Source organism: Fundulus heteroclitus, chromosome 16 (genome assembly GCF_011125445.2).
Source record: "Fundulus heteroclitus isolate FHET01 chromosome 16, MU-UCD_Fhet_4.1, whole genome shotgun sequence".
NCBI lineage: Eukaryota > Metazoa > Chordata > Actinopteri > Cyprinodontiformes > Fundulidae > Fundulus > Fundulus heteroclitus.
The window spans coordinates 29,288,661-29,311,553 of record NC_046376.1 but is presented as its reverse complement, the minus strand read 5'-3'; the positions used below and the strand labels follow the sequence as shown (position 1 = coordinate 29,311,553).

The 22,893-nt window shown below is 41.7% G+C and overlaps 3 protein-coding genes across 7 annotated transcripts; all 3 read right to left on the bottom strand.

The window, feature by feature from the left end:
- Positions 1-436: 436 nt before the first annotated feature.
- LOC105924505 (pleckstrin homology domain-containing family F member 1) lies at positions 437-2,075 on the bottom strand. Its single transcript, XM_012860326.3, has 2 exons — positions 1,518-2,075; positions 437-1,405 (listed from the first exon to the last, which is right to left on the bottom strand). Exons 1-2 carry the CDS (start codon positions 1,759-1,761, stop codon positions 930-932), a joined length of 720 nt encoding a protein of 239 aa, XP_012715780.2. The 5' UTR covers positions 1,762-2,075; the 3' UTR covers positions 437-929.
- A 5,786-nt stretch (positions 2,076-7,861) lies between these two features.
- LOC118566412 (bone gamma-carboxyglutamate (gla) protein) lies at positions 7,862-10,310 on the bottom strand. Its single transcript, XM_036148475.1, has 4 exons — positions 9,677-10,310; positions 9,556-9,606; positions 8,309-8,393; positions 7,862-8,168 (listed from the first exon to the last, which is right to left on the bottom strand). Exons 1-4 carry the CDS (start codon positions 9,729-9,731, stop codon positions 8,066-8,068), a joined length of 294 nt encoding a protein of 97 aa, XP_036004368.1. The 5' UTR covers positions 9,732-10,310; the 3' UTR covers positions 7,862-8,065.
- A 2,441-nt stretch (positions 10,311-12,751) lies between these two features.
- LOC105938031 (matrix Gla protein) lies at positions 12,752-16,722 on the bottom strand. Of its 5 annotated transcripts, none has more exons than XM_036148687.1 (5): positions 16,575-16,714; positions 14,232-14,307; positions 14,097-14,126; positions 13,456-13,552; positions 12,752-13,283 (listed from the first exon to the last, which is right to left on the bottom strand). In XM_036148687.1, the coding sequence occupies exons 1-5, from the start codon at positions 16,689-16,691 to the stop codon at positions 13,118-13,120; spliced, it is 486 nt and encodes a 161-aa protein (XP_036004580.1). In that variant the 5' UTR covers positions 16,692-16,714; the 3' UTR covers positions 12,752-13,117. The 5 variants fall into 5 exon arrangements, with proteins under 5 accessions (XP_036004580.1, XP_021162783.2, XP_036004581.1 ...); XM_021307108.2 differs by having other exon boundaries at positions 14,232-14,315; positions 16,575-16,709; XM_036148688.1 differs by lacking the exon at positions 14,097-14,126 and having other exon boundaries at positions 16,575-16,722.
- Between the last annotated feature and the right edge of the window lie 6,171 nt (positions 16,723-22,893).

Below are 22,893 nucleotides of genomic sequence, written 5' to 3'. Positions count from 1 at the left end.
TATCTGTTTGTAAAAAATGTGAGAACCTAAATCATTTTCTTAATATGGTGCAACTACTTTGTTTTTGTCTGCATAAAACGGCAATAAAATATATTGAGTTTGGGGTTGTAACATATGTTTTGAATACACTGAATGATGCAACTTTCCCACCAGCTGCAGTGCTGCAGGCTTCCCAGGAATCTATATAAAAAAAAAAAACACAGCTGATTTGGGAGTGTTGGTGCCTGGAGGTAGACAGCATGCAGCAGAAGTGAGTCACTCCTTTCACCCAGTTAAACTGCACAAGAGGACGACATGAGATACCTTGACTGAAACGAGGTGCAGTTTCAGTCTGCTGCAATAAGATTGATCATTTAAAGCAAAACTTTTTTTGTTGGAAAAGAAGAATGCTGTAAGAAGAAACTCTTCAAGTTTACAGTGTCATTTATTGATAAAGTCACAGCAGCGGTTTTACATCAAGTACAAAAAGCTCAGCTGTAAACACATATGATTCAAATCACAGTATGATGATTGGCTGTACATAAATGGAAAATAAAACAGTTTGAGGCCAATGATAAGTGTGGATACAAATATTTTAAACTGCTTACTTTATGACTTGTAAGGCTTTATGTCTTTTGCAGCAGATTTTGTTTTATTTCTTCTTTATTGATCCACTCATTGTTCAGCAGCTGTGTTCTTGGCAAGTTTTATCAACTCCTTCATGTTAAACACAGGGGACAGCTGACAGGTGCCCAAAGCCTCCATCTCTGCTGGTGACAGCCTAACTCTGTCAGTCCACACCTGCTTCTCCTAACAAGGATACCTGAAGATTTTACATTATGTCTTAAAGCTACACTTTCTCCAAAGAAGGGACAGGCAGTATTACGTTTCTGTCACACCAGTTAATTTTAAACCTGCAGTGTGATTATTACGACGGGATTTGTCTGCTTTTACTCGTCATCGCTGGATCCTTCTTCTGCATCACCCCCCAAGCCAGCACTGTCTCCCCTCTTGCGAGCATTCTCGTCTTCCTTGTACGTATGGATGCAGATCTTGCAGATGCGCTGCGCTTTGTTGGGGTGGATGCGCTCAATGATGCCTCGTCCCTTCGAGCACTCGTTGCACACCACCAAGCCGCACACTCTGCAGTGGTGTCGCCGGTTGATGCCGGTGAACTTGTCCAGGCAGCGCATGCACTTTTGGGTTGCCTGGTCGGGGATCCAGCACTTGGCAAAGGTGAGGTTTGGTTGGCCTCGTTCGGGATCCCCTTGCAATAGGGAGCGCTGGCAAGTCTCAATGTGCGCCATCCAGCCTTGCTTCTCCTCATAGGAGCGGGCAGACACGTAGAAGGACTTGGAAGGGGTGCAAATCTGCCACTGGTGCCTATGATCGGCGCTGTCCTCCGTGTCCTCCTGCTTGATGTCCTCTGAAATGACACAATGTTTATGCAATCTTAATACACTGAACCATGAACAGTTCGGCGACCATCTCAACTTAGTTCTGAACGATCAGCTTGTGTCTGGATTTGAGTGACTCACTTAAAGCGATGACCTTCTGGTTCTTGTACCAGCTGTTGTTCACGACGATGCTGCAATACATGAGGATATCGTTGAAGAGGAAGAACGCTTTCCGCTCCCACTTCCTGCGGCCCTGCTTCATCAGGGTGCCCTCTCCCATCAGGATTCTACCCGGCACCGAAAGCTGCACCCCTGATGGACTGAAAGCATCCTCCACTTTCTTGATCCGCTTGCGGTTCTCGGTGTCAGAAAGCAGTATATCCATGATTCAGTTCCGTTTTGATTCAATTCAGTTTACTCATACAGCGCCAACGTACAGCACGTCATCTCAAGCCACTTTACAAAGTCAGTTCAATCGAATCAAGAAGGCAGATTGGTTCAAATGTTTTCTATCCAAGGAAACCCAGCAGATTGCATCGAGTCGTTGATTTGCAGATGATGTGTCTGTTGCAGCAGGAGCAGAGCAGATTGTGCGGACGGTGCAGTGGCAGCACTCTTTAAATAGTTTGTCTACCCAGGGGAAGGCCGAAAACAAAGAAGTTATGCGGCAAGCAAAAAATACAGTGAGGTGCAGGGTGGAATTATTAACTTTGATTGTTTCCTGTTACATAGGGCTCTGAGGTGTTGCCATAGTGAGGGTTGGAACTTGACGTCAGTAAAAATCTGATTGTCAGGCTTCCAGCTTTAATTAAACACTGCAGCAGTTCCTGAAAAAACCCTGACAGACGTTTTTAGATTTCATGACAGGAAAATACTGCTAGAGTAGAAGCTTGAGTTGAAACAAAATCAAAAGTTGAACTAAAATGTCGCTGTTTCCAATAGTGAAGTGATTGTTGTAAAATTTGCATTCACTGTTGCTTACAGGGGTTTGGCCACCTTCAAACTGCTGATATGAGAACGCTCCAGGAAGAAGACTTTGAGACATTTAAGACTTTGACGCAAAGGAAGAGTTAAAATCTTAAAGGGGATGTGTCATACTTTGTTATGCCTTCCTTTTCACATTGAAATCATTTAGGTTGTGGTCATAATGGTCCCATAATACAAGGGAGCACAAGCAACTCTGAGGCCCCAAAGAACAGACACCACTAAAAATGAAGTTCCCAAAATATATCTATAAATGGGTTCAACTCAAGATAGCTGTGTAAGAAGCAGATTAAAAGAGACATAAGAACAATATTCAAAATGCTCCTAAGAGACAATAACGTAAACTGAAACTCTATCACAGTTCCATTCCACGACTGCTCTTCCAGGATGTGCAGGATCCACTTAGGCTGGTGCTAAGCTTGTGTATCCATCAGCGCCGGCTGTCTCACCGCAAAGCTGGGGATCCTGCTTGACTGCAACGCCGGTCAGTAACACTTTCCACTGCCTCCGTTCCTTTTATCCAGTGACTAAATGCTGTCCACCTGTGCATGACAGCTGATTTCTGCATCCCACCTCCTGGCTCTACCGCCAGACCAATGGAGTTCAGACTGTTTCTCCAGAGGGATTCAAAGGGAAAACAACCAAAATGCCAACCAAATCATGTAAGACTATCAAAAATACAAAAATCATGTCACATTAACATAACAAAATCAATACACGAACCAAAACTGATTTCCCACTGTGTGACATATATAAAGTAGAACTGCAATAGCAAACAGGCTGAAATGTGCGAAAGCGAAAGTGGGGTTGCCTGAGAATTTGCACAGGCATAGAACTCACAGCCATTCTCTTTAAAAGTTACTTTGGTGCTGTCTCTTTAAATCTAATGGAAACACTTCACCTCCGGGTAACAGAGTTGATTTAGCTGACTACATAAAAACATGTTACAGTTATTGCTCGTTCTTTGCCAAACAGTTTAAAAACACGAAAGAATTTACTTACGCTGCTCCGTTCTTCGCTACTTCATGTAGCCTATAAAACCCAACCTTTAATGCTTTTGTAGTCGGCTGTTGTAACATGAGAAAAATGTGACCTACTTGAATTCTTTTTCATATTTTCCTGTTTAAAGTTGTGCTGGCTGTAAGAAAGGCTTGAGTAACAGGTTTGGTATCTAGGTTGCAAAGTTATGTCACAAGTCGGTTTCTATGGCTCTCTTTATTTGGACACAAGCAACTTCTATTGCCTCTTTAGGCTCAGAAAGGAACTTTGTCCAGCTGAGTAAATGCATTATGAACCTGAAATATTTACTTGAATCTATAAATCAGTGTTAGGATCAGTTTTTCTACAGCAAACTTATTTATTAAAACATTTTATCAGATTGGGAAATGCTTTGAAAGCAGCCACTAAAATCATTGTTTGTGTGATGCTGTCCCAGGCTGTCTGAGTGTGGGAATGAGGAAAAAGGAGAAGAAAAAGTAAATGCTGCAGGCAGATGTAACTCTGATCCACCCTGACTGTTTCTCTTTGCATTTTACTCTGACATAATAGAAGTAAACATGTAATGTTTCTCACTGTGATGTTTCTCAACCTGGAATCTTTGTTGCTCTTTTATGGCTGGTATTTCTGCAGAAAGAGGTGAAGAAAACAACAAATCAACACCAAAACAAGGAAAGAAAAGCAGTTTGTTCAGAAACAAAAAGTCTTCTGGCCTGAAAGTTGAGCATCTGTCGGTAACAGATCTATTTGCCTTGAGTAATGGTCTAGAAGTATTTCAACCATACAGGCTAGCATGACAACGTAATGTCTGCTGTTTCATCTGAAACGTTACTGCCTGAGCAGACAGAAACCACGGGAAAACAGGTCAATAATGCACTGAATGTTCTCTTTCAAGGGGCAGAACCTTGGTTCCACAATTCACTTAAATGTCCTTGGATGTCTTTGTATGAAACATGTTTGATGCTGAAGATTGCCCAATGCTTTCACTGCAGAGGTTGTCAAACATAGATGTGCCGGTCATGTACTAGTTACTGAATTTTCTGCATTCACCAGCCCAGGCAGCTGATATCAGGACAATAGTTGAAAGGGATGAATTCGAGCACTGGCGTTCTTTTAACAGCAAACTCTGCACACACATACAACAAATGAGTGACGATTTCTCTTCAAGTTTAATAATTTATTAACAGACATAAAATGAACATCCAGAGAACATCACTATATAATGCTGTTTATCTGAAAAAAACACTATATTTCAAACTAGGCTTAAAACTTTCGTTTTTGACAAAGCTCATAGTTAGAGTGGCTTAGGTTATCCTGAGCTATCTCTGTAGTTATGCTGCTGTAGGCTTAGGATGCTGATTGAGATTAAGACCTATTTTCCTCACTCAGCTGAATTCTCCTACTACTCTCCAATTTTGCATTAACTGTTCATAAGTGCTTTCAACTTTTTTACTTTATATTCTCTCTGTTTTCTCTCTCTGTGATAGACTGGTGACCTGTCCAGGGTGAACCCCGCCTCTCGCCCATTGACGGCTGGAGATAGACACCAGCACCCCTTGTGACCCCACAAGGGATAGACATGCTAGAAAATGGATTGATGGATGTTTTTTCTCTTCATAGTAGCTACATCTGGCCTGGTGTTCTGTTTAGCTCTGATGCCATGCTGGAAGATAGCTCATCTGAACTACTGCTGTCAACAACTCAACAACTTCATGTTATAGATGACACAGCTGGCCCTGTCTCTCAAAAGTCTAACCCTGTTTCTCTCTTAAAAATAGCTATTGGCTGAGCTTTTACTGCAATTATGTGCTCTCTTTCATCCTCCGCTTAACTGGGTTTCTTTCCTACTCACAGCCACCTATGGAGCTAGTCTGCCATCACCCTCTCTAACATAGAAAGTATTCTTTGATCAGTGCTTCTGTGTTCTTTTTGCATATCTGCTCTGTCTTCTCTAACCTCAAGTCGGTCATGGCAGATGGCAGTTCACATTGAGCCTGGTTCTGCTGAAGGTTTCTTCCTGTTAAAAGGGAGTTTTCCTTTCCACTTTCGCTACATGCATGCTCAGTATGAGGGATTGCTGCAAAGTCAAAGGCACAATGCAAGCGGCTGTCCACGCTTGCTACATGCTCATCCAGGAAAAGTGAATGCTGCTTGTCAAGACTCGATGCAATCTGCTGGGTTAGAAAACTTTTTAACTGATCTGTCTGCATGATTTAATTGAATTGCCTTCGTAAAGTGCGTTGAGATGATGTGTGTGTGAATTGACGCCATATAAATAAATTAAAATTGTTACATCAAAGTATCTCACCAGCCAGGAAATTGTTTCTACGTCAAGTTAAGGTCTTGCAGCTGTGTCTACAAAATGTTTAGTTACATTACTTTATGCCATTGGTTGTTAGTGTGTACCAGCACTAAAAATCTTGATAGTGGCAGAAACCACTTTTAGTTTGCTTGCATGTTTAATAAGACAGTCCTTATTAGCTGCTGCATGAATGCATCTGATGCAAAAATCTACACTCTCTTGATTTATTAACATTTAAACTGATATATTAAGCATTTTTTGTTTCACAAGAGCTATCCCTTTTGGTACATATTTGACTTTAGCTGGTTAAAAAATGTCCTATTAAAGCTTCGTGCCAGACTGGCTATGTGGGGTAATGTGTGTAACGAGAAATGAACAGGAATAAGTGTGATTTTCATTCTTGCTTGACAGTTTTCAGTACTTATCACGGCATTTCTCAGAATGGCCACATTTGCGTTATCTCTACCGGTTCAACATTTAATCCTGTAAGAAAAACACAGTGAAAGAGGAGCTGCAGAACTTCAGCTGTACTTTAAAGGACAACTAAGCAATTCTGAGAAAGACTTGTATAACAACATCTATCAGTGACGGTTCCATGTGCCAAACTGCTTGCTCATACATAATCGCAGCGCCATCTGACAGCTTCTTAGCTTACCCTGTGAAAGCTTTAAGACCCTACTTAACTTCGCAGAAGCAACCATCCCACTCTAAGTGGAGGACGGTTCACACCTCCGCATCGTCTATTTATTTATCCCTTACTTATATCATTGCACTTGTATATGATTTTATCATATACAATGATTTTATCATATACAAGTTGTATTTAATCCATTGGTGTTTCCTTTGTTTTATTGATGCTTTCAACTCCACATAGACTTGTTTTAATTCCAGAGAAATGCACCGTGTCTACCAGAAATGCTGCCGGAGACTAAATGGTGACTGGAACTGGATGATTTCAGGTGTTAGAAACTTCCGGGAACGACACAGTGTTTTGTCCGGAGGCATTTTTACCCAGGCTGTCACAACAGAGAGCTGGACCACAGCCAAATGGTGGAAGCGGATTTTATCACAACAGTGTTTCACTGTTTTTTGAGTATGCTACTTCTGTCTGTCTCAGAACAGGCGGGGTTGGGCAATACTTGCAGAACTTTGGAAAACTTACAGCTGGGGTTTGGAGCTCTACTGCTCATATGGTCTAAAACATAGCCATCATTATGTGGAGGGCCAATCAATGCTTCTACTCCTAAGGAAAGTAGACATGTCCTGACCCAGTTGTTCAGTGTGTGGTACGGTTGCTGCACAGTCCTGGATAGGAAAGCTCTTCATCGTGTAGGTAGGGCTGGTAAGATCAGTGAAAGTAGCTCTCCAACCACCAGCAACATTTCCACCAGCCAGGCGCAGAGGGATCATATGTGACCTCACTCACCCCTTGTTGCCCATCATCCACTGAAGAAGACCAGCAGCAAATATGAATGAACACAGATTTGCTGAAAAACCCCAGTAAACCATTATATGCCTTGTAAAGGAGCATCAGTGCAATCTGGCAAAAAGGTTCTTGGTTTAGGATTTTATTGTTCTCCTCTTTTATTCTTAGGTTCTCTCCAGGTACTCCACCCTCCTCGCTAGGAAAAGTGTGTGTGTGTGTGCGTGTGTGTGTGTGTGTGCGTGTGTGTGTGCGCACCACTCAGGTTTAGGTCAGAATTGAAAATCTATGGATGGATCTCCATGTCAGAACCTGGAGGATTGTGTTGAAGATTTAGATCTTTAGTGATCAGGAGAAACAGAGAGATCCCTTGGTAACTTTTCTTTATTTTTTTTAAATGTCGTTTTTCTTGAAAGCAAAAAATGGTATTGTGTTTGCATGTGTACTTTAAAGAAAAAAATGAAATCAATATCAGCAGGTCAGGGTTAGATATAATTGGTCATCAGAAACTGGCCACAGAATCTTTGATCGTGGATCTCTGGTCCCAAGCTTGGCATTGTGGATTGTTTTTGCTTTTCATACATCTATCCTAAACATTATGCCATGAAATTATATAAAATACATTTGTCTAAATAAAAAGGAGCCATCACACGTCTACCTTTGTCCTGTATAACCAAGACGATCAGTTCTGAAAATAATACCCTGAACAATAGGGACATCTAGTGGCCAAAATATGTACAATAGAAGTAATAAGGTACCATTAAAAACAACTTAAACCAGTTCAGCTACAAGAAACTTTCTTTATTATTTATCCTTATTTTCTCACACTAATCTACAGGCAGAGAGTAATTTGATCTTTGCAAGCCTTTTCAGTTATCACTCATTTAGCAACTTTAAGTCCAGACACATGGGGAAAAACAGCTGAAACATCAATCGTAATATGGCCAGTTTTTGCTGAGCGGTCAGTTTGTTGCCATGATGCTTCTAGTAGGGGATTGGTCCATAGTAGGCAGTGTAGGCGGCGATGATCCCGTTTGTGTCCATCATGTGCTCACAAGCCATGTTGGCCTCACACACTTCTTTCAGACTGGAGAGAGAGGGAGATAAGCCAGAGAATCAACATGGACCTTTATAGAAATCTTACTGGACAAGGTTGGATAAACATAGAAAAAGATCTGAATTTGCCAGATGTTCTATGGAGATGACAAGAAAGCAGAACAGAAATACCTCTCTAGCTGAGCCAGGGATAGATGTCCAGCAGCCCTCTTCTGTCTCACCACAGCGGAGGCCTCGTCCTTCTCCACAAACAATCCTGCATGATGCACATTTGTCTCAGTAGCTTAATACATTTTACAAACTGCCTAGCAAATTGACTCATATCCTTTGATCTTTTCCACATTTTTATCACAATCTCTCAAAATTTCATTTTCTTATTTAAAGTAATTACATGATTATGCAGTAGAAGGAAAATGATGCATAGCTTTAATTTTTTTATTTTTATTCAACTGAAGAGAAAACAATCTAAAAAAACATATTTTTTAATTTTGTTTAATGAATTTATCTTACAAAAGGAAGCTATTTTAGTCGCTACCAGCCATAAGTTACATATAGAGGGGGTCCAAATGCAATAATTTTTGGGCGATTAAGTGCATACCATTGGCACAATGGAACTAATTTTATTTTGATTTTCTAGAAATAAAAATCAGAAAGTGTAGAGAACTGTGCAGTCTATTGACACAACTATTAGCCTAATGCTAACATATCTGGACTTTATCAAAGAATACTGAGAAGAAAAAGGATGTTACTCTCTGTCCATCCTGACTCAGCTTAGGCTACTTTGGAAAGAAGAATGGCTAATTAAATGTAATTCTGGTAAAATACCCTGAATTTTAAACTCGTAGCCTGAATATATGTGGAAAAGTTTAAAGGCTTTGAACCTTTGTGACATAAAAGAGAGACACATTTTAAATCAGAATCACATTTATGAAAACAAAATTCCTTGGTCTGTTGCACCTCTTACATGCCGTACATTCTGTTTAACAAACCAAATCCTAACACACCTAAACCAAGGAAACATGTTTCTAGCTTATCTTACATTTGTACATGTTTTTCTTGTTTTAAATAAATTGTGTTTTATGTTGATAAAATAAAATCTGAGCAACACCATAAAGGCAATAACTTTGCCCATTCTCTTTAAAATCCTACTTGACATTATAAGAAACACATTTTGACTGAGATTCTGCATTAAGGAGAGTAACTTGTGACTAACTTTAATGTAGGTAATAATAAACTTTATACTTCTGATAGTTTGGTTTGACTGCTCAGTTACTTTAAAATGCCCTATTAATAAAACGATCAAAAAAACAAACACAATTTAAATTAGTGTCAGATACTGAATGTTCCAATGATGCCATGAACTGAGGATAAAAACTGGACCAAAACTGAGTCAGTTATAATAAATACATGTTTCATACCCTCCTCCAGATGTGGGGCATCCCCAGCAGGCTGGGGGTCAGGGGCAGCATCTGTTAAAAACAGCAATGATCAGAGATACATTTTAGTGATGTCTCATGTCTCCTGTAATATGAAATTTACCTGAAGTCACATAGACTGCCAAGGAGCAGAGAACCAGAACGATGAATGTTTTCATCTTTAGCTTCGTTTCGTCCAGCTGCAGTTTCAGGACTCAGTCAGCTCTCGTCCTCTGTCTGCCTGTTCTTTTTCTTCCCCAGCATCCTTAAACCCAAAGTCAGTTTATAGATGCGTCCCTTGTTGGGACGGAGCTGTGATTGGTCAGGGAAACGTGTATCACACACCCACACTGATGGAAAGATGCACAGCTTTTCCAAAAAAGAAACAAAAAAAAATGGACTTTATTTACTTTTATGATGAAAGAAAACCGTGAAGAACTAAATTATTGTGCAGCAGTGATCAGAAGGCAACTGGGGCTTAGACACAGGCTTTTAGGCTAACCTTAACTACAAACATGGTAAAAAGTAATTCAGAAAAACGAATCTGTTGCAAAAACAACTAAAATCCTGATCACATCAATAGAGTTTCTATGCAGGGTCCCCAGCCATTAGGACATCAAGTAAAGATGTGCACAATGTAAAATGCCCCCATGCCCACAGCATCACAAATCATTAACCATACTTTTAACTGAGGCCATGAGCTTTTTTATTTCATATTCATCCTTTGTATTATGGCAGACTGGCCTGCAGAGGTAAAGGTCTTGAAGTTTTAGTCCTGTCTGTTTCCTCTTGAAATATTTACAGGGCTTATTTCCAGTGGAAACGAAAAGTTAGTTTTCGTTTCCAGTTCAACAAAATATTTATTTAAAATGTTCTGGTATTTGAAGGAGCTCACGATGGGACTCGCTCCAACAAGGTTTCTTGGAGCCCACAGCATCACAGGCCCTTCACCGTACTTTACAATGGGTGCGATGTGCTTTTCCACATTTCCCCTCCATTGTTTCATGCCAAACCAAGTTTTAGTGTTCGGCGTTAACGCCCCAGTAGATTTGAAGAATGTTTAGTAATAGTAGGACAGAAGAGGCTATATAATTTGCCTTTCAAACAACTAGTTTCATTCCCAGATAGCAAAGGACACGTGGTCCGTTTTGGCCCTGGAAAATGACATGCCCCACATCTGACCCTCATCTGATCAAGCTGTGACTGATTTTAGGCTTCCATATTTGGACTGAGTCAGCGCCGTTATTCCACGGGGCGCTTGGTCCGGCGTGCGTGCCGCCTGTGACCCAAAGCCAGGACCACATGTCCTACGCCAAAGCAAACGGTAGATATGCTAACTTGGTGACCTCATGATCCCGCTCTTTAGCGCCGTCTTCTCCCAGTGCAGTTCTCCGACAGATCGTGTGTTTCAGTGAAGGATTGTGTTTTGCCTGTTTGATTATTCTAGTGTTAATCCATGTTCTCCTGGTGATGGTTTTCTGTTATGTGTTGTTATGTGTCCTGCTCTAACTCATCAGTTCCTCTGTCAGTATTAACTCACCTGTGCAGTGTTCAGGCATTATATGTACAAATGTGTTTTTTCCCCCCCTCAATCTTAGAATGGCAGGTTTACTGTGTGCAAATGAGGTCAGAAGATGAAACTAGATGGAGACCATCCTTGCTGTCTAGTTAGAGTGGCAGTGATTTGTCACACTTTATTGAACCTTTAAAAAAAAAAAACCTGGCATCTGGCAGCCTTGGCAGGTCAGTTCTCCAGCAGCCACAGGCTTTTTAGGTTCAGGTCACTCGGTCCAGATGGCAGAAAGAACCATGCATTACGAGCTGAAGAAAGCAAACCTGTCATCTCTCGTGATGGGACATGATTTTAATCTGAGGGCTCTCTTTTTTTATTTGCAAACCACAGAGACTGACCCCAAAGAGAAGACAACATTTATAAGCCGGGGCTTTGTTGTTTGAGCGTTATAGGAAGGTTGGATGTGGAAAGATATTTATACCAAAACTGAACCATGCTATAATTATAACATATGTGAGATGTTTAGTTATTTTATTCTTTTTACATATTAAATTGAATTAATTAAACTATAAGGCTTTGTGGAAGGGTTGCTTCTGAAAAAAAAAAGCACTTGAATTACCAGAATTGTTTATTATGATAAAAATGGGTCTTTAACCTCTTAATTCATTTCCATACTATTATTTTTTGTTTTTGTTTATTGGACTGTTAGGTTCTTGACATATCCTGACAGTGACGGGTATAATTTCGCTGTCTGTGTTGCTGTTGGGGCCGTCAGGGATAGGATTTGGGGATTCGGCCATCAGACAGCTACCATTGTGCCTATTTGTGGCCCCATGGCCACACAATCATCCAGTGTAAGCGCCTTTTTTTGGGTTTGTGGGCAGTTCACATTTCTTCTGTGGTGACTCTGCATGCAGCAGGGAAGATGTTGACACACAGGTCTGCGCTCAGTTTTATAGATACCATTTGAAATTACAACAAATATTAATATTGGACTGCGATAGACTGGTGACCTGTCCAGGGTGTACCCCGCCTCTCGCCCATTGACAGCTGGAGATAGGCACCAGCACCCCTCATGACCCAACAGGGCATAAATGCGTTGGAAAATGAATGGATGGATGGATGGATTAATATTGGAATCAGCAATAATCCGTGTATCATTCGTTCTTTCTATTTCAATTGCAAATCAAAAAATTAAAAATGGATTAAAAACAATCCTTTTTTCGTTTTTGGTTTAACCATAAGAAACAAAAAACAAAATAACCAGTCCATTTTTTATTTTTTGTTTTTTGATTTGCAATTGAAAATAGAAAGAATGAATGATACACGGATTATTAGAATCCGTGTATCATTGTGTTTTAATGTGTTGTGAAAAAACTGACATCTAGAGGCAGAATGCTGTTCCTACACAGTTAAAAAAATCAATATTCGGAATCAGTATATCAATATTGATATAAATCAATATATATATTGATCATTCTTTATTGAGATTTGTTTGTATTTATAAACATTAAAAGTGCCTCCAGCACAGACACAAGCAGGTGGAATGAATAAACTAGCAACTAGAAAATAGGATTGTAATGATATGTCTCTACATGATTATTTGTCAGTTTCTGAATAAACTTAGAATTTAGTTCAAAATGAATTTGAAAATCTACAAGAAAAGCTCTCAGGAATGCTTTCAAACACAGGTTCAAGAAAGAATTTTTATTTCTAATTCTTCCAGAGAAACAAAATGATAACCAGCATCAGAGCTGGTCCAGATAGGTAATGGGTAATATAACAGACATTTCATTCTGGCATGTTATGTCCACCTCATAAAGGATGGGACTGCGTGTTGATAGCAGATGACGCTAAAACGAGATTACATGTGAATTGAGATGTTAATATCTAAAAGCATAATAATAGCATATAAGTAACCCTTGAGTCCTGTATTTTCCAGGGTTCTCTCTTCTTGCAAAACTGAAAAAAGGTACAAGAGCATAAATTATACAAAACTGTGATAGATGTGGAATGAAGGAACGGGCAATAAGGAGGGTGTTGCCCTCCAGATTAGAACCGACGAGTCCCAGCTGGCCTGTAGGGCTGCTGGGGTGGACTTCGAGCTCCGAAGTATCTCTGGTAGGCCTGCTGGAAGCCGAAGCGATAGGCGTAGTAGCGGCAGGGCGTGTAGTCCTCACAGGTCTCTGCCCGGATCTCCACTGGAGACTTTCTTTTCCTGGAGGATGTGGAAGGTCTCCATTATTCTATTCAATCATTTCCCCCTAAACCGCTGGCTTTGAATGTTTGCATTCTTGTCGGGGGTCTTTCCCGTATCTTAATGCGGAGCAGTCTAATCTGTCCAAGATAAAGCCACTGTCATAAGGAGTGTTTGCATGTCTGTGGTTTACCTAATGGAGCCATAAGGGTTGAAGCTGTTCCCTCTGGGTGGGGTGCGTCTGTTACCCGGGAGGAAGGAGTTTGCTCGATTTGGTGGCACAAACAAATCTGGAAACACAAAACTTCCCTAAACAGCAGTCCTGCTACAATAATGTAAATCTGGCATGCAAACCGTGCAGCTGAGATGAGTGTTTATGGGCAGTGGGGGGTTTTGGATGTGGGCCGTTTGGGCAGCTGCCAAGGTCGGCATTAGAAAGGAAAGTGCACAAGCATCAGATAAAAAAGAAAGTTGTATAAATCTGTCAGCTGAATAAGTTTTCCATAATGAGCTATTATGCATGTGTGGTCAACGCAGAGTGGGCGCCCCCTACTGGCTGCTTAGATTAGGGGGCGCTATTTGACATGCTTTGTGCAGGACTACGCTGCATTTATCCAGCTGCTGAATTTAGATGATTTCTTGCATTTTGATTTGATGGAAACGGTAGAATTCAGGCTCATCCCAGGACGCCATTCCTCCAAGACCCACCACTGTCCAGGAGTGATGGTTAGTTAAAGGTGAAATTAGGTTTAAATGCTTAATATTGTTTTGCAGGCTGTGTTAGAAATGCATGCATGTTTTTCCAGGCACTGAGATTTTTTTTCACTTAATCACCTTCATGGGATTCATTGCTTTCACGAGAATCTAAGGGAAAAACATGGAGTTGGTTAATCATGAGCGCTGAACAAAAACTGGGGAAAACTGGTGAGCGGTTGCACAGTGAGGACATTGGGGGGGGACGTTTTGTACCGTAGCAGACACAGAGGGAGACCACAGTGCAGAGGGCCAGAAACTGCAGGAGGTTCCTCATCTTGGGGCGTTTGACCTTCCTCTCTGCAAACACAGGAGAGAGATCATTATCAGAGAGCAAGATCATTAAAAAAATGTGTTTCGTCTTATTAGGACAGGTGGTTGATAAGGATGTTTCTGATCTCTACCGCAAGCCTTGAAGCACAAATGTGAAAAAAGTATTATAGTTTACATCAGTTGTCCTTAATCCTTAGGTACCACCATACTGACATACATTCTAAAATAGTAGTAGTAGTAGTAAAATAGTTTTAATAGTTCATAACAGCTTATCCTTGTAGGGTTGTGGGAGAGCTGGAGTCCATCTCCAGCGGTCATTGGGTGAGATGCAGGTTCATTCTGGACAGGTCGCCAGTCCACCACAGGTTGTGAAAGTAACAGTATTTATAAAAGGTTTGTATCCATTGGGACTACTTGACAGCACCATGGTTGCAGACTTTTCGCCACGTTAACACTGGTACAGACTATTGACTCTGTACCAGACATGAGTTTGGGGATTGCACCCATCCAATACCAGCCTGAAGATGTTTAGATGGTATTACAACCCACATGTAAAGACCAATAAATCTGCAGCTGCACCGAGAGACCCTGTTCTCCGCTGTGGATATATACCTGCTGCACAGCCTAATTTCTATAATGTTTTTGCTCTTATCCCTGCCAACCTGACTTGGCGGCACCTTATTTTTGACTTAACTGTCTGACAAACCTTCATAGTTTGTCCTGTTTGCTGCTGGTTTAGCTCGGTAACAAGCGGTAGAGCTTCACTTTCACTCAGACGTTTAGAGGGTTGACGTTGGATCTGTTTACAGTACAGTCCATTTGAGTTTGAATTTCAACTAGAAATATGAGAGGTTTCCCACCAGCCATGACCTCAATATTCAGTATGGACACCTTGTATAATATTATTAAAAGTAAATGCAGATTAATGTATTACTCAATAAATCTTTCACCCATGGTATTTTAGGTCCTCCTTTAGTAAAAATGTGACATTGTTTGAAAGTAGAAACCACAAAGAAATCATGATGAATAGCTCAACTTACTAACAGGAGTCAGCAGGGTTGATGAGCATATCAATTACTGGATCCAACCTGGGTAGGTCGGGTTTGATCTCATTTGTCGCAACCAAGTTCCAGCTTTCGCCCTTGATCCTGGTTCACCTTGACCCACTTCCTTATAGTTAATAATTCTAGTACCAATAAAGAAAGCCCTTGTACCACCAGTGATTCTTACATATTTTTAAGACCACAAGTTAATGGCATACCTTATGAGATACATCGGTATGGGATGTTTGCTTAAAGCCAGCACGAGACACAGTATATTCATTTGGACAAAGGGAAAAGTCAGAGGGACTGAGCTAAACCTTGAGACTGATCCCAGAAATGTATTTGGGTTCCAGTTTGGAGGAAAGAGCCATGGAAGAATAGCTGTGGCTGAGAAGAGCTGTGCAGCTGCCAGCTCATTGAGTCCAAACTCCTTTTGCTCGACAGAGTGTAACCATAAACCGTTCTTCTTACCTCAGCACACACACAGGGACACCCACAACGCTCATATCTAAACGCAAATAAACGACCACACGGAACGAGTGACTCCACATAAAGCAAATGACACCTGCGTAAACACTCACACGAGATGTCTGAACACATGAATGTGCAGTAAGGCTGAACTTGCATGTCCACACTGCTGACAAGGTGCCTCTGGCTTGTGTGATTTGGAAGGAATTCTGTCTCAGCGGCCCCGGCTTCTCTTGCCATCAATAGCAGCTTTCATTATACATGAACCCACACATCAAACTGCACGGGTCTGCACGCAGACACACGGGCGGCACACAACTGCACACGCAACGTCTGCGCCGGAGGCATTTTTGCTTCATAATCAGACACACGGTGGGCAGAGAAAGAGCTGGCCTGGAGCTAAAAAGAAGCTTCCAACGACTCGCAAGGACTTACAGACTTGTGTGAATGTGTGTGTATTCACAAAGTTTTACGCCGGTCTGATGCTCTGTAAAGGTTTCCAGCCTTCTTGCCTGTTGTCAGAATGTGCCCACCTCTTTGGAAAAAGGCACGGACTTGATGCTAGTTCCTGCAAAAAAGTCAGCCTGAAGCAATTTGCTTATTCTCTCTCTCGGCAAAACAGCTATTACTTGACATTATTTTAAAAACATTTGCAAAATCTGCCTTTGCAGAGGGGCTATCAGACAATAATATAAATTCCCCTTTCGCTTGAATAAAAGTTAAAACAGTTCAACATTTGAATTTAGCAGTGGACAAGATGCAATGAAGTACTTACTGGGTGATCGAGATGAAAGGAGAAGTTTTGGAAACGTCTCTCTGTATTTGCTCCTGTGAAATATTTCCTAATTCCCCACAGCAAAGCCTTTATACTCATCACCCCCCCCCCTTTCATTTTCTACCTACAAACTCCTTCCCCTCTGCCGCCTTCTCACCCTCCTCCCCTCTCATACTATCAGCCTTCTTTTCCAGCGTTTAATCAGACAGGAGTATTAGCTCACCGTCTCTCTAACTCCCACGCCCAGCATCCAGCAGCACAGCACAGGGCTTCGGTTGATGCGAAGGCCAGGAGAAATGGAGAAAAACAAGTTGGGGATAAACAGAGACTTTGGGACGGTGAAGGAAGGCTGGCACGGGGCCGTCTAACCTGCTTCATGGCGGGCACATGATAATATTCGCCCCTGTTTGCCACCATGGTAGCACAACACGAAAAAAAAAAAAAACATCCACCATGTGGACAAAATATAGACTTGCTCTGCTGTGTGGCAAAAATGTGTCCAAGAGTATGGAAAACATCTGCTGTTCGCGGATGTTTTGAACCTCCTCCCTGCTAATTATACACATTTAGTCATAGTGTTTTTTTTTCTACCAATATCTGTTTTGCCATTACTGTATCATAACTGTTTCATCTTCCTCCCTGCAGAATCCCCATCTTAACATGGAGGGGGTTGAGTACCTTCATGCTCCTAGGGGCTATGCAGGATCTCTCAGGAAGAATTAGCCTCAGGGGAGGGGTCTGACTACTTAAAATAAAAAAAATATATTGAATCAAGACCGCAAAAAAAACAGTCAAACCACACCTGGATTAAGGGGGACCGAGGGTTTTTACCGTAGCCTGAGAAGTGAGCTGACAAGGTGAATGGTATGAAGTAGTTCAAGGTGTTCTGGGGACGCCCAAGCAGACCCAAGAGCAGACCCAGATTGTCCTGGATGCAGTATATTTCCCTTCTGGTCTGTGGATACCTCAGGCTCCCCCTGAATCAGCTGAACACTGTCGCTGGGTAGAGCGATGTCTTGGTTTTTGCTCCAGTAACTGATCTCAGATTAACAAAAGGCAATCAATGGATGGATGGATGGACTCTTCATTCTCAGAGTAATTCTTAGCATCACAACATGGATATTTGTGAGAAACACGCTCTGTTTTATGACGTGAGCTTATTGAAGGGGAGGGGGGGGGGGGTATAACCGTGGCATCATTTTGTTCTACATGAGAGGTTATACATCAGGTTGGCCTGATTACGTTAACGTCTGAATTTGTAAAAACAAATGTTCTTTTAGAAGCAGAAACCTTTCTAAAATTTGGTATGGTGCCAAAAATAGACATAGAAACAACAAGCAAGAAGAAGAAGAAAAAAGATGTCACAAATTAATATTGATGCATATTGTGTTTGTTTTCTATGCACAAAAATTCAGTGAGCCCCTGAGTTGTAGATGGCACACATCTTTAAAGTTGTCCTTCACAGACCTATGATAATGAAGTGGGGGTCCAACATCTTTTATAAAACTGTAAGAAAATACCCCACAATTTAATAATCAAGAATGTTGTTGGCTTGAGACCACACATCTCTAAACTATAAAATAAATTGGCCCGTACTTTAGTTTCAGTGGTTAGCATAGTTGCCTCATAGCACAAGTTTGCTGGTTCAATTCTTAGCTGAGGTTTTCAAAGTGGAGTTTGTTCATTACCCCCAAACATGTGGGAGCCTTCTTCAAGTGCTTCAGCTTCCAGCCACAATCCAAAAGTATGCATATTTGGCTCATTAGGGGTGGCTGCGGGGGGTTTGCGGTGTTTGTTTTTGTCCTGGGATGTTTTAGAGTGGAAGGGGTTGTTTTCAGTCAGCAAAAGCTGAAAGAAAGACTATCCAAGGAGAGTTAAGTGGACGTGCATCTTCTGAGGTCAGTAGCCCAAACGACGTGTGGGGATGAAGACCTTTCCAACAAACTATTGATTTGAAACCCCTAATTTAGACCACTGGACAAACTCAGCAAAACAGGCTAAATCTAATTGTTTCGGATCGTCAGACAAATCCAGAAAGGAATTCAGACATACAGGGGAAACATTTTATGATATTCAGAAGTCTGATTGTGAGTGTTCATTACGTACAAAAGAACCACGACATAGCCATCACACAGTCAAGAGGCAGTACAGAGAGAAACTGGATAGAAGCTGTTCTATCTGTACAATAGAACAACTTATATATTACAGATGACTCCAGAAAAATCTGGCAAGGCCCTCAGCACATGGCCTGCTACGGGACCACCACCACTGTCAGCACTACAAACCGTCTACTGGATGACATTAACACCCATTAATTCTGCTTTTAGACCTCCAGACACAACAGATGAGATGCAGCAAACACTCTCTGAGAAAAGTCAACCACTTTGCCCTACGTCAACAGTCTCACGTTGCCAGTTACAGAACACCCTAAAAAGCAGTGTTCCCAATCAACAGTCTTTGAGATTTCATGTAGAGCAAGGGACACATCTAAAAGTGACATGTCAGCACATGAGGATTTGAGTTTGAGACTACTGCTAAAAAGGATGAAACCCCACAAAGCTGCAGGGCCAGAAAACAACTCTGGGCGGGTTCTCAGGGCGTAAGTCAATGAGATAGGTGATGCTCTTGCTGGCATTTCAACCTTTCAGGGTGATGGTAGCACAAGGAGCTAGGAGTTTATTTTGTAGCCGGCGGGTTCAAACCTCTGCTCAAACCGTCTCAGTCAGCGTGTCTTTGGGCAAGACACTTCACCCCGTTTGTCTGCTCGCACCGATTGTATGGCAGTCTTGCTTCTGTCAGTCTACCTCACTACACCACCTTCAGTGTTTGAGTGAATGGGTCAATGACTGAATGTTGTGTAAAGCACTTTAAGGTCCTCAGGACTTGATAAAGCGCTGTACATTGACAGACCCTTTACCATTTCTTTTAGCCAGAGCACCGTTCCCTCCTACTTTAAGATTACAACCATCGTTCCTGCACCCTAGACAAGCTCAACTACCTGCCCGAATGATTTCAGGCCAGTAGCACTCACTCCAATCATTATCAAGTGTTTTCAGAGAGTGCTATCCTGCATTCAGAGCAGCGTACAAAGCACCCTGGATCGTTTCAGTATGCATACTGGCCCAACAGATCCTCTTCAGATGCCATTGCTGCAGCCCTCCGTTATTCCCTCTCCCACCTGGAAATAAAGAATCCTACATGAGGATGCTCTTTATTGAATACAGTTCCACCTTCAACACGGTTGTCCATCACATACTCACCCACAAATTCATCACGCTTGGCTTGAATCCCACCCTCTATGACTGACTCCTGGATGTCCTGGAGCCAGTTCTAAGACAGTTTCAAGTATTTAGATGTCCACATCAGCGAGGACCTCGCCTGGACCCTCCAAACCACACAACTGGTTAAAAGGGTTCAGCACTGGCGGTACTCTCTGAGGAGAGAGAAGAAGTTTGATATGTCTCTGACGATTCTCAGAAACGATTACCACTGCGTCGCGGAGACCATCGTGATCAACTGCATCACAGTTTGGTGCGAAAGCGCTGCTGCAGCGGACAGCAAACGCCTACGAAGAGCAGTGAGGACAGTGGAGAAGCTCAGCAGGGCTCCACGGCCTCTCTGCAGAGCATACATGACTCCAGAGTCCACGACTGTCTATCTGCAAAGAATGAATAACTTTGACTTAACAGCAACAAAATCCAATGTTTTTTAATAGGTATTAATTTAACAGACCCTCACAAAGTTGCACATACGCCCTTAGTTAATTGCCTTTAGAAGTTCCCCAACAAACAGTGTCCACCTGTGTGCACTTGTAGATTAAATCCAGTTGTTCGTTTGAGTCCTCTCGGGTTTCTTAGTAAACAGTAGTGAACAAACAGCATCACGAGGACCAAGGATCACAACAGACAAGTGAGGGAGGAACTTATGTGAACGTTTGATACAGGGTTAGACAATATAACTTGTCCCAGGGCTGGAACGTCTCACCCAGCACTATTCGGCCCATCATCTGAAAATGGAGGGAGTATAAATACGTGCAAACGCGCTGTGTCCTGGCCATCATTCTAGAATGCCAGGCTAGAATGTCTAATTAGATTAATTAGAGAAGCAACAAAAAGGACCATTGTAACTCTGGAGGAGCTGCAGAGATCCACAGCTCAGTTGGGGGAGTCCATCAACAGGACATGTACCGATCATCCACTTGGACTAGAAGAGTGGGAAAAAAAGGGATTGCTAAAAGAAAGCTATACCATGTACCATTTGTAGTTTGCAGGAACGTTGGAACACAGGAAACAGAGAAAAGTTTAATGGCACTAAACAAATGGTAATACTTAAAGAGACGTTATGCACAGTCTGAGGTTCACCATCCAGCAGTATAATGGCACTAAACCTGTAGCCAGAACTGCAAAAGACTCATTCAGATCAAAGCCTGCTCATGTGATATAATGGCCAAATCAAAGTCCAGTCCGAAATCCAATTGAGGACATGTGGCACTTGAAAATAGATGCTCCAAGTCTCTGTCTGTAAGGTCTGGCTGAGCCTGAGCTATGAACTTCAACAATATGTTGAAGGAACTTAATAAACCTGCTGAACAAACTTTCTTTTTGGTAAAGTCTTAAGAAAACAGGAGGCCTGGGTTTACCAAAAGATACAATTATCTGGATGCTCTCAATCACATAACCTTACCTGCAAATCTGCAACACACTTACTGCAATATGATGCTGCACAAGAAAACATCTCTATGCGTTATGTAATACCACATCTTAGCTGCCTCAGTCTGAATAGTTATTTGAGAGCAGACCTTTGCCAAGAGCAAACAAACCAAATCGTTTTTTTTTCCCTGTGCCAGGAAACTGAAAAATCCAGACAGACAGATAAACACTAAGATAGGCTGCAAGATGAAGATAAACTCCCACTATCTGATAAAAAGGGGAACAAGAGAGCTAAAAAAATGACAAAAATAAAGATCAGACAGATGGAGGGACCAAAACTACAGACAGAAAGCAGATTTTCTTCCTCTAACATTTGTTGGAACGATAATAGTTGAGTGTAAATGTGGAATTTCTGAGCTTCAGTTTTGTCTCTACAACGAACATTAAGTCCCTTTTTTCACCGAGCTAAACCAAAACAGAGGAAGGAAACAAAAATTAATGAGAGGTGTAATTGTGTAGATGCTCAGCTATTTGCAGACTTAATGAAGAGTAAAATTCCCAAATTTGCTCCTAATCTCTGTGGTTTGGGGGTTAGATGACGGCAAACTAAGAGAAACAGAGGCAACTGCACGAAAAATAAAAGCACAATAGCACATTTGTACTCTTTTCCCTTCAACATTCTCTGAATGCATTCCTCCAGAGTCGCGAGACAGAAGGCTTTTCATTTTCCTTTCAATTATTCCAGTAACTTGCTTTTCTTCCACTGCTTCTCGAACACCTGGAGTCATGTTCTGACCAGTCACCCCCTCAGTCAACTGTGCCAGGACCAAGATGGAAGATAGATGAGAAACAGAGGGATATGGTAAACAAGATGAGAGTCAGTCTGTGGGATGGTGTGTGATGGCTGCTTTTGATGGAGCTCACCTGTATGGCACATCCCCAAGGTAGGAACAATCAGATCCTATCAGAAGGAGAGGTAAACACACTCATGTGGAGGAAATTTACAAAATCAACCCTTATTGACTTTGAACATGTGATAGTGACAGACATGTCTGTTCATGAAGTACTGGAAAGAGGTGAAGGAAGGTGTGTGAAAGGAAAGAATGAGCCTTTGGAAGCAGGAAAAGGACCTGGAAAAAAAAAATAGCGGAATGAGTTTGGACTTCATTATGAGGCTGTTACCACAAATGTGTAAACTATCCATGTAATGTCTGCAAAAACACTTTTTTCAGAACGGTTAGGGCGGGCTTGCGTTTTCCTCAGTGGGCGAGCAGGTGTACCTTGGGTTGCTCTGCAGCTCCGTCGGTCTGAGCGGACACAACACAGACTGATAAACACTGATTCAAAAACAACCCTCTATAAAAAGCAACACTTTCTATATTAATAGCTTTTCTGCTATTCTTAAGCCTTCTGTTTTTAACTGACGTTGCCATTACTGACTTTGTGTAAACGTAATGGAAACATCATGGAGTGTGTGACTCAGACAGAGGAGATGAAAACAACTACGTGATGTGACCACGCTGCTCCGGACACCAGCAGGTTGAGCCGGAGGAGATGAAGAGAACTTCTCTCAGGACTGCCCTTCTCAGATGGAGCTGTCATCTTGTGGTTGTGAGTTTTGCCATGTGCATGTAGAAAAATCTTGATGCAGATTTATGTATTTTGCAAAG

Coding starts and splice junctions, on each gene's coding strand:
- LOC118566412 (XM_036148475.1), bottom strand. CDS start 9,731: ATGAAAACATTCATCGTTCTGGTTCTCTGCTCCTTGGCAGTCTATGTG. Junction 9,607..9,676: donor GGCAGTCTATGTGACTTCAG/GTAAATTTCATA, acceptor TGTTTTTAACAG/ATGCTGCCCCTGACCCCCAG. Junction 8,169..8,308: donor TCCCTGGCTCAGCTAGAGAG/GTATTTCTGTTC, acceptor CTCTCTCTCCAG/TCTGAAAGAAGTGTGTGAGG.
- LOC105924505 (XM_012860326.3), bottom strand. CDS start 1,761: ATGGATATACTGCTTTCTGACACCGAGAACCGCAAGCGGATCAAGAAA. Junction 1,406..1,517: donor CCAGAAGGTCATCGCTTTAA/GTGAGTCACTCA, acceptor GTGTCATTTCAG/AGGACATCAAGCAGGAGGAC.
- LOC105938031 (XM_036148687.1), bottom strand. CDS start 16,691: ATGAAAGGGGGGGGGGTGATGAGTATAAAGGCTTTGCTGTGGGGAATT. Junction 13,553..14,096: donor AAGCAATGAATCCCATGAAG/GTGATTAAGTGA, acceptor TTGTGTTTCCAG/ATTTGTTTGTGCCACCAAAT. Junction 13,284..13,455: donor AACCCTTATGGCTCCATTAG/GTAAACCACAGA, acceptor CACATCCTCCAG/GAAAAGAAAGTCTCCAGTGG.